Raw genomic sequence first — 11035 nt, 5'->3', positions numbered from 1 at the left:
CATGGTAGTGTCAACACATGACTTCCGTTCATTGTTCCACGTCAGGCCCAGAAAATCGGTGTAAACTTCCATCAAAATCCTGGAATGGACTCACTTTTCCTAACCAGGTTCAAAATGGAGGATCTGAGCCCGAAAATGGACCCGACCTGTTAAAATCGGGTCACACACGCACCGCCACACGCTCGATATTTTGGGCAAAACTGACGAAAATGTCCTTTCACATTTCAAAGCTGCTCATTTCGCCCCTCTCCAGAAACTTCCGCTTTTCCCTTCTAAAACCCTCCTAAAACCCTAAATTTTCAGCAGCCGAAAGTAGACACTACCTCTCTCTCTCTCTCAGGCACGAGCAAAATGCACAGGCTGTCGAGGCGTTCCGTCTCCGCTATCCTGCGCACAGGTGGCGCACGTTACCGAGCCACAGCTCCCTCCGTCTCAGCTCTCCACGACCCGGTAACCCTAGCAAAAACCTAAATAAATCCAGTTTTCTTTATTAAATATCAGCTATTAAAATGGATTCCTTTTTATTTTCATCCGATGCTGCTTCAATCGCTGTAGACTTCTGTTAATCGGAGCTCGAATTATCGAAAAAATGTCATTTCTTTTACTGAGGATTCATAACGCTTTATCTCGGATTTTTCAAATTTCAATCCATATTTCTGTTATCTGATCTGAATTATGAGTAACTGAGAATTTCAGCTGCAAATTTGATGTTATTCTTCTATCATTTTCGTCGAATTTGAAGAGATTTTAAATGAGGAATTTTCATCTACTGTCTTTCTACACGAAATCGTAATGAGCTGATTTTATCATTTTTAGGGATTTTGTATCTAGGTACACCATGTTTTTGATAGATATACCCTGTTCTTTCTAATTCGGGTGATACAACTGTACAACTTTGTACTATTGTTTTGTGAAAAGTAGGAAGGATGGGTGTATTAATCAGTCATACTGGGAGTAAACTGCAGCATATGCGTTTTAGTGAATTTGATATGACAACCCACATGGCTGATAGATACACCCTTTGTTTTCTACTCATGGTAGGAAGACAACAGTGCAAAATTGCGCTATTGTCTTACCATAAGCAGGAAGATGGGAGTAATTTTATTTATTTATTTTTTATATAAATAAATTTCATTATATCTTATTTTACCTTGTAAAACATGTGTGTATACAATGTGTACATTGAGAGTTGGTGTTTGCGAATCTATCATTGCCGAGGGCGGTTGGCGCAAATCCCTGTAAGCATTCCAAAATGGGAATTAGGATTTTGGAATTCCTGTTAAAAATCCCACTTCGTCATGATCGACACTATACTATAGGAACTTCAAAGTTCAACTAGTGGCTCAACAGAGGCTCCCCATCTATCTCTCCTTCACTTTCGCTGCTTTCTGTGCACTTGCATTGCAATGCCATCTTCTCAAGCCTTCTCCTTAAATGCCATGAAATTCCTTAGCACCGAGGTCCATGATACAGTCATTTTTCTTATTTGAAAAATCATGTGTGTTGATGGCCAACTCATTGGAGTCGGACTTGGATATTGAAGGACATGTTTCCAAGTTGAGTTGGGGATTTTGGATATTGCTTCAAACTGACCGTGGGCCTTTCATGTCCTTTTTTGTTTTGCAGACTGCAGATGGCAATTCCAACATTCCACAGTTCCCAAATAGATGGTATTCGGTGCTGGCTGCAGTAAAACAGTGTCCTCCTAACTCTACAAAACATCCAAACGTGAGAAATGGCTTCCTTGTTGGCAACCGGTACGAGTCGACTGCGGCGGCAACTGATTCATCAGATCCACCAGCCGAGAAGTATGAGTACCAAGCTGAGGTACTGAAGGCCATCATTTGTTTTTACCTTTTCTACTATCATTTATTAAACAGATGCTAGATAATGATGGCCTGAAATATTTTGTGTGGTTTTTGGTTGGGCTTGCAGGTTAGTCGTCTCATGGACCTCATAGTTCACAGCTTATATAGCAACAAAGAAGTGTTTCTTCGGGAGTTGATTAGGCAAGTTTTTACCACAACCATCTACTACATTTCCCCCATTTTGATGACTTACACTGAGGATGTTGGCATGTTGCATTGCTGCAAAATATTTTCTTTGATTAAGTTATCTGGGGTCTGTGAAGCTCCTAAAATTTCGTCTGCTCTAAATTTACCATTTTATTATTCAGAAGGATGCTACTTGCTAGTGAAGTTGTCAACTCTCTTGCAAAATAGGGAGCGACAAATGGGTCAGTCTGTTCACTATTGGCAATTTCTATCCGCTCCTGTAATTTCCCGTTCCTTCTTTTACCATAATTCAGTTATTTATCCAGAAATGAAGGAAAAAAAGAAAAGAAACAAAGAATCCCCCTCCCCCACCCACCCACCCTCTCTCTCTCTCTCTCTCAAAGATCAAAGAATCCCTATCTTGATTTATAGTAACAAGGTATCTAGGAAGTTCTCAACACTGTAAAACTACACCATAAACCAAGGATCATTTCATAAGCTTGGACAGCAAGCCTGGTATCATGATCAAGATATTAGGTGTTCTATATTACATGTCCTATAGATCACATGGTGGATGGTTTGAGTTATGCCATGTCAATCATTTAAAAAAGAAAAGTAAGACAAGAACCTCGAAATAAATACCGTCTTGCCATGCAACACGTCTATACTATGATGCAGGGTACTTCAATGCACCAATGACGCAAAACCACATTTTAAGATAGTGATAGTGCAACCAGTGCCATGTGACACCTTTACTATGGCAATGTCTTAGGCCAATTACCCAAGGCATGGCAAAGTATGGGGCCCAAAGTTGGATGTGCAGGTCTGTTTCACATGAGTATGAAGGTTTTTACTTTAAACTAACAGGGTCCTAATCTACTACATTCTCCTCAATAATTTAGTGGTTGAGCTCAGTTACACCATTTGTCTTCTTTTGTTTTTTGTTTTTGCTTTATTATATTTTTGTTGGGGATCTCCTGCTTTGGCGCTATCTCAGAGCTTTTTAATCAAAGTTTTTGTTATCTCTCAAAAAATATTTTTGTTGGGGATTTCTTAGGTATGTTTTCAATTGATAACATTAAGTGAAAATCAGTTTGATGTGGACCTTGTAGGAAGTAAGACATTCTTGATTGTATGAATCAAGAACAAACATGCATTTGTTGTGAATGATATAATGTCAGTTTCTTTTGCATTTGGTATGTCATTTATATTGATAAGCTCTCTTTTCTTTTTTTCAGCAATGCAAGTGATGCGCTGGACAAGCTGCGGTTTCTCAGTGTTACAGAGCCTGACCTTATGAAGGAGGCTGTTGATCTTGATATTCGGATCCAGACAGACAACGATAATGGAATTGTCACTATCACGTAAGATTCAAGAATTGCAGATCGAAGCTCACTTCTCCTCCAATTTGGTTAGTGGTAAACTGTGTCTAATGATTTAGGTTCTTCTCCTGCACAGTGATACTGGCATTGGGATGACTAAAGAAGAACTCGTTGAGTGCCTTGGAACTATTGCACAAAGTGGAACTGCGAAGTTCTTGAAAGCATTGAAGGTATACTTCTACTTTAATAACAATCTTCTGATCTTATTCTGTTAATGTTTCAGCTGATGGCCTTAATCCGGATCTTGATTCACAGGATAGCAAGGATGCCGGTGCTGACAACAATTTAATTGGTCAATTCGGTGTTGGATTTTATTCAGCATTCCTTGTTTCTGATAAGGTATGTGGCAAAACCCTTTCAAAATAGGTGGTCCCCTGGCATTTTTTAATCACTGTGACTTGAAGTCCGAGATCCAATTGATTTTTGTCATGTTTTGAATTGAAACAGCACCTGACCTAGTAGCTAGATTGTTTAATTATGGTCTCCTTTTACTGATGTCAGTTTATATTGACAGGTTGTTGTTTCAACAAAGAGCCCAAAATCTGATAAGCAGTATGTCTGGGAAGGAGAGGCCAATGCTAGCTCCTACACAGTTCGGGAGGAGACTGACCCAGAAAAACTCATTCCAAGAGGAACCCGGCTTACATTATATCTTAAGGTTCGAAATGGTATTTTGTTTTTATTTTTTCGTTACTGCAAATTCTCCAACTCCTTTGCTGATATTTTTGCCATCCTTCTCTTTCCTCAGCGTGATGACAAAGGTTATGCACATCCAGAGAGGATTCAGAATCTTGTGAAGAATTACTCACAATTTGTATCCTTCCCCATATACACTTGGCAAGAGAAAGGATTCACTAAAGAGGTAAATTAAAAGAAAATGTTGGAACTATTTTTGCACTATGCTTTTGCATTAATATTTAGCCGAATTAGCCCAAAGTGCTTTTGTTTCTGCCGTGAAATGTATACTGTCCCACTAAAGGCCAGGTCTTTTCTATGACTTGGTTGCTTGTTGCATTCTCTAGGAAATGCTACAATGAAATCATGGTTGAGATAGGAATCAGACCTTCCTGTACTTTACTCAACCACAATTTGAGGTGGAAAAAGATAAGCCACTTATTGTGGTTGCATTTTCCAATATGCCCCAAATCTGAAATTTAGTGGTAAATAGGTGTTCAGCTCTCACCTCCAGGTCCATGTATTCTGCTGATGTGAGAATGTTATATATCAGGTTGAGGTCGATGAGGATCCGGCTGAAGCTAAAAAGGATGGGGAGGATGATACAAAAGCTGAGGTATCTTAGTAGGGGTCTTACATGGTTTATTGCTTCAGTAACCATTATGTCAGAGTGATGATAATAATTATCTGGTTTTACATGTTTTATCGCTTCAGTAACCATTATGTCAGAGCGCTGATAATAATTTTCCTTTTGTTATGCGCTTGCTCTCCATACAGAAGAAGAAGAAAACTAAGAAAGTAGTTGAGCGGTACTGGGACTGGGAGCTTACAAATGAGACTAAACCTATATGGGTGAGCCTTAAAAGCTGTTTCTTCTTTAAATAAGTCAGAACTTTTTCTTTGCAATTCAAATATCAGTCATCTTCCTCGGGAACAACTAGCATTTGACCTTATCCACACATGTTCATCACATGCAGCTCCGCACTCCTAAAGATGTCTCTACTGAAGAGTACAATGAATTTTACAAGAAGACCTTTAATGAGTACTTGGATCCTTTAGCATCATCACATTTCACCACTGAGGTAATTGTGTGTGAATGATTAGGGCTTCAGTATAAAGGCACACTTGATTATCGACTATTTGCTTCTTTTCTGATCTTTTGGATGGTTGCCTTTTGCAGGGTGAGGTGGAATTCAGATCTGTACTTTTTGTGCCAGCCATGACTCCCATGGGAAGAGAGGATGTCGTTAATCCCAAAACAAAGAACATAAGACTTTATGTCAAACGTGTCTTCATTTCAGATGACTTTGATGGGGAACTGGTATATAAGAACTGTTCTTTTGTGATGTTGTTAAATCCAACAGAGTTTCCATTTGGTTTTGAGGAATAAATCTAATTTACTGAATTTTGATTTGTTTGGTTGGTTAGTTCCCAAGATATCTGAGCTTTGTGAAAGGTGTTGTGGATTCGAATGACCTTCCACTCAACGTCTCGCGTGAAATCCTTCAGGAAAGTCGTATTGTAAGTAATATCAACTTGATCACTGCTTAACTTGGAATCTTGTATCTTTGCTTGGAATTCAGTGCTTTCTCTTATCATTGTCTCGAACAATCTCAAATGGGTCAGCTGCCATCATTTGTTGTCTTGGCAGGTACGCATCATGAGAAAACGTTTGGTCAGGAAGGCATTTGATATGATATTGGGCATATCTATGAGTGAGAATAAAGATGTAAAGTTCATTACTGTTATTCATATACTCATATTAGATTCAGAAGGTTGCCGTATATGTTAGGAATCTCTCTCTCTCTCTCTCTCTCTCTCTCTCTCTCTCTCTCTGCTTGTTTTGCTTTTTCAACTATTATAATAATTATAATTTTTGGTTTCCCCTTTCTGTATAATGCAGGACTATGATAAATTCTGGGAGAACTTTGGCAAACACTTGAAACTGGGCTGCATCGAGGATCACCAAAACCACAAGCGTATTGCCCCACTGCTTCGTTTCTTCTCTTCTCAGAGTGAAAATGAGCTGATTAGCTTAGACGAGTATGTTGAGAACATGAAACCTGAGCAGAAGAATATCTACTATATTGCGTCTGACAACCTGACAAGTGCCAGGAATACACCTTTCCTAGAGAGGCTTCTTGAAAAGGACTTTGAAGTATGTTACTTCTTCTAGAACATTTAGTGATGACATCTAGAACATTTGCATGAATATAATTTGTTCCCCAAGTTGCTTTGCATATTGTGGGAGTTTTTTTTTTTTTAAAACCAAAAATGTCTCTCATTCTTAGGTCAAGAACTGGATTGGGTAACCTTCATGCTGATGCCATTGCATCAAAGCTACAAATTTAGACTGATGAAAATCTTTGTTTGTTTGAGAAGAAAATGAAGGCAGTGTTCATGACAATTCTTGATTTGAGCAGTCAGGACTGTTTTGGATTCAGGAGTGAATTGAATTATGAACTGTTGATTTAAACAAGTGAAAATGATTGTAATGATATTCCTAGTATTCCTAACAATTAAGAGCCTTCAAATTGCAGTTAAATTCCTTTCAAGTCTGATTTGAAAGGTAACATAGTTACATTTTGAAGCCCAATCCCTTGGTATTCATTCCAAGGAAGGTGATCACAGTTTGATCATTTTCACCGAAGTCTGTAATTTTTTTTTAAAAAAACCATCTTTCTGCTTTTAAAGACCTGTTTTGATGCTGCTGGTATAGGTACTGTTCTTAATTGATCCGATTGATGAGGTTGCGATCCAAAACGTGAAGTCGTACAAGGAGAAGAACTTTGTTGATATCAGCAAGGAAGACTTGGATTTGGGTTAGTCAGTTGAGACCTCTCTTTAATTTTGCTTCCACTTCATTCGTAGGGTCTTACTCCCAAGTGCTTGCACAGGTGATAAGAACGAGGAGAAGGAGAAGGAAATCAAGCAGGAATTTGGCCGAACTTGCGATTGGATCAAGAAGCGCTTGGGCGACAAGGTTGCCAGCGTGCAGATCTCCAACCGTCTGAGCACCTCGCCTTGCGTTCTCGTCTCTGGGAAGTTTGGTTGGTCTGCTAACATGGAGAGGTGGGGTTCCATCATCGCCAAATCTTCATCTGGATGAACAGGGATTGTAGCATGCTTGTTGATATGGATTTATATTTCGTGTAGGCTGATGAAGGCACAAACGCTTGGAGACACCTCTAGTTTGGAATATATGCGTGGGAGGAGAGTCTTTGAAATCAATCCTGAGCATCCGATCATCAGAGATTTGAATGTAAGCCAGAATGTCACTTCAAATGTTTCTGTTATGTAGTTTAAGGGCCCATTGGTGCATCCCCAAAAGGGGTATTTGACACCTACCCGGCGTTTTGAGCCAAACCATTATTCACATTGTGCATTTGGATGCACTTTTGCAAACCCTATCTCATCTCCCGCTTGACAAAATAGGTGTTAAAAAGCCGATTTGAAAACCGTTCGAATTGGTTTTGCTTTATTCATCAAAAGAGCGGTCATTTTGGTAAACCCTCTTTTGCTGAAGTGTGTCCAAACGGGCCTTGGTGGAGTTTCTCTTGACTGATGCTTCGTCTTTTTATTATTTGTTTATTTTTGCTGTTGCAATGCAGGCTGCATCCTGGAGTTGTCCCGATGATCCTGAGGCACAAAGGGCCATTGATCTGTTGTATGACACTGCGTTGATTTCTAGCGGTTTCACTGTGAGTATTCAGTCCTTCCTGGATTTTCTACCAGTTAATTGCTTAACCAGCCAGTTTGGATCGATTGCAAACTTCATATGTTCCATCCCATCACCTGCAAAATTTGATGGGATGTTTTTTTTGGAGCTTCCTCTCTCGAGGGGTTTGATTTTTCTTTTTTTGGAGCTTAGAGCGACCTGCCACCTCAGCAGGAGCCCTCAGCTTCATCTGTCTCTGGTAAATTTTTATATATATATTTTTAAAAAATAAATTTAATATTAGTCCACTTATCTTTCAAAAAAAAATAAAAATTTGATGGGATATAAAGGGGTGGCGGCCATTTCCAGCTCGTCCATGTTGTGGGTCGGATTGGCAGGTGGGGCGGGACAAATGATCATGCTCCCCATAACTGTAATGCACGGATGCATGTTTACTGCCATTTCCATTCGGGTTGCATCCAAACAGGCACAAATTTCATAGACTGGCCTATGTAGTTTTAATTTTCAGAAAGCCACTGATGGCAAGTGGTTTAATGTTCTCAATTTTCCGTCCAACTGTATCCAGCTCTTGGACTGTTAGCATAAAGCTACAAGGCAATGTTCCACATTAAAAATCCATTAATCCGGATGTTGCCCATTCAGCATGTTTTACAGGCCATGGTCCATCCAAGAGATAACATAAAATCCCAATTGGATGGTTGAACATGTTTTTGCAGACCATGATCCATCCAAAGAGACTACATAAAATATCAGTTGGATAGTTCAGCATGTTTTAACAGGCCATGGTCCATCCAAGAGATTACATCAAACCCCAATTGGATGATGGAGATGGTTTGTAAGTGGGTGCTTTACTCCCAAAAACTTATTATGGATGGTTTTTGTGTGATGATCGCAACCAGCCATTTGATCTCAAGTCTCGGCAAATGACCTGATACTAAAAATAACAAAAAGAAAGCCATAGAGAGACTCTGACTTGATATTGGTAAATCGTTTATAGCAGTTTTTGAATGGTTAGGATTGCCCGCATTCTGGTGTCATTGCCTATGACTGTCTTTAAGCTGTTGCTGTTTGTAGCATACTTTCTTCTGCATGAGTATTTGACTGTGCTTCTTCTATGGCTGCAGCCTGAGAATCCATCTGACCTTGGTGGGAAGATTTATGAGATGATGGGGATGGCACTTGCAGGCAAGTGGGGAGCACCAGCAGCTGAGGTGCGGCCAGTGATGGCCCGCCAGGCGGAGCCTGTAGAAGCCGAGGTTGTGGAACCAAGTGAAGCTGGAGGTCAGAAATGAGGAAGAGTAACAGCTGATGTTTCTGTTTCTGTTTCTTTTTTTTTTTTTTTTTTTGTAGAAAATTACAGGTTAGTCTTCTCTCTAGATCAATTATTAGATTTACAGTGGCATTGATGTGATAAAACTATAATTGCGGTGGAAGATTTGAACTTCTGTTTGATGATTGGTCACTTATCAATCAGGATCCTTCATCTGGTTACCCGAACTCGAACTGTTCATAGAAAATGGTATGAGATACATCTACAATGAGTTTTGTAGCGCGGAAAAACGGTTGTGGGGAAATTTTAAATGAAGTCGGGAGTATTTTGGAAACTGGAAAATGTAGTGTTTGAATTATGGATTTCACCAGCAAAGAGCCTTAAAAGGCCAGCGGGGAGACCAGGTGTGGAAGTTTGTGGGGCCCACCGTGATGACTCTGTGAAATTACACCATGTCTGTTGCCTCGGTTCAGGTTAGGAGGTGTGATAAAAAATTGGGCTGATCTAAAGTTCCAATTAGGCCATCCCTGACCGGTAAAATCATGTGCACCTTTTATCTATCTCAGTATGCATCTTTCTGACAATGTCTTCCCCCATTTTTTTTCACTCTTTAATTTCCCTGTAGAACCTAGTTTGTAGATTTGGGTTGATGGTTGATCTATCCAGGCCATTGGTCCGATGGTCCCATTATAGATGGACCATTTCCCCAAGATCTCCAAAATAGGATGATCTTGGCCGCCACCAGAATCTATTGTCTTTCCTCCATTGATATTGTTTGTTCATGCATTTGTTTGTATTTGCATGGAAGCGGAGTAAGTGGTGTGCCGACCTCAAGTTCATGCATTTGTCTGTCCATTCATTTTACGAGATTGTTTTAGGGGATGGACCCAAAAATGAGGCAGATCGAATGCTCAAGTGGACCACACCATGGAAAGAAGTGAGGATTGGACGCTTACCATTGAAAACTTCTTGGTTGGATGGAAGTTTTGGATTTGCGTTTTTCCTTTCATCCACGTCTGTGTAACCTTATGAACAGTTTGGATGGCAAATAAACATCATGGTGGGGCCTAGGAAGGTTTCAAAGATGGTGTCTCCGCTGCTTTCTGTTGTGTATTGTCTACTTGAGCTTTAGATCTGCCTCATTTTTAAGCCCATGCCCTAAAATGATCTTGCAAAAATGATGGATGGTGTAGATATAACACGTGTTGCCTACGGAACTTGGTGACGTCAACGACCACCCAAGTTGGTGGTGTGTTTCACACCACGCAACGCTTCCCATTTGCATGCCAACAACGGTTAGTGTTGACCAATTGAGAGCAGTATGGGAATGGTCGGCTGTCAGATCGATCAATGGCTTGGGTAGACCAGCCATGGCCCCACGTCTACAAACTAAGTTCCAAACGCGGTGATGCGGCCTACCCTTCGGAGCTTCACCTACTCTTTTCTTTCTCTGATCCTCTCCCTACTTCCCCTAGCATTCATAACCAGGGATCATGGATACCGTTTATTGATGCAAAAATCTGATTAACCCTTACTGAGCTTTGAGCACTCACGTTGAGCCCTGTAAGCCTGCACAGGAGAAAGACAAACGAGATTCTCACTAGAGTAGAGGACCCTCCGACGCCAAAGTCAGGATAGGAATCTGGATCAGGAGAAAGGCAAAGGAAACCTTGACTAGAGCAGGGGACCCTCCGATGCCAAAGTCAGGATAGGAATCCGAGTCTAAGTAGTGTAGATGGGGCTTAGGGTATGAGGTATGCAGCATTCCTGTTCTTATATGTTTGAATGCTATTTATACCTTTCAGTTAGAGCGAATGTGCCCGTCATTCTTGGCACGATCTTGGCCTCTAATCATGATCGATGCGCATGCTAATAGTTGACAGTTACGCGCGTGTTGATAGTTGACAGTTATGCAATTATTTTGAGATCGTGTGCCAGCGTTTACTCGTGTGTTACTGGGGATGATTCTTTAGTAAGATCGTTGGTCACGTCTCTGTACAAGCTGACTTGTTGGCCTTAGCATCCATACTCTTGC

At 40.4% G+C, this 11035-nt stretch overlaps 1 protein-coding gene across 1 annotated transcript; it reads left to right on the top strand.

The window, feature by feature from the left end:
- The first annotated feature begins 242 nt into the window (after positions 1–242).
- Positions 243–9221, top strand: LOC131219500 (heat shock protein 90-6, mitochondrial). Its single transcript, XM_058214666.1, has 20 exons — positions 243–450; positions 1627–1827; positions 1936–2009; positions 3233–3358; positions 3453–3546; positions 3632–3715; positions 3891–4034; positions 4125–4238; positions 4605–4667; positions 4829–4903; positions 5029–5133; positions 5232–5372; positions 5480–5572; positions 5703–5780; positions 5955–6209; positions 6771–6873; positions 6949–7123; positions 7208–7313; positions 7663–7752; positions 8855–9221. The coding sequence occupies exons 1-20, from the start codon at positions 352–354 to the stop codon at positions 9020–9022; spliced, it is 2388 nt and encodes a 795-aa protein (XP_058070649.1). The 5' UTR covers positions 243–351; the 3' UTR covers positions 9023–9221.
- The last annotated feature ends 1814 nt before the right edge of the window (positions 9222–11035 follow it).

This window comes from Magnolia sinica, chromosome 11 (genome assembly GCF_029962835.1).
Source record: "Magnolia sinica isolate HGM2019 chromosome 11, MsV1, whole genome shotgun sequence".
NCBI lineage: Eukaryota > Viridiplantae > Streptophyta > Magnoliopsida > Magnoliales > Magnoliaceae > Magnolia > Magnolia sinica.
The sequence above is the reverse complement of the archived record's forward strand: the minus strand, read 5'-3'. Positions and strand labels throughout refer to the sequence as shown.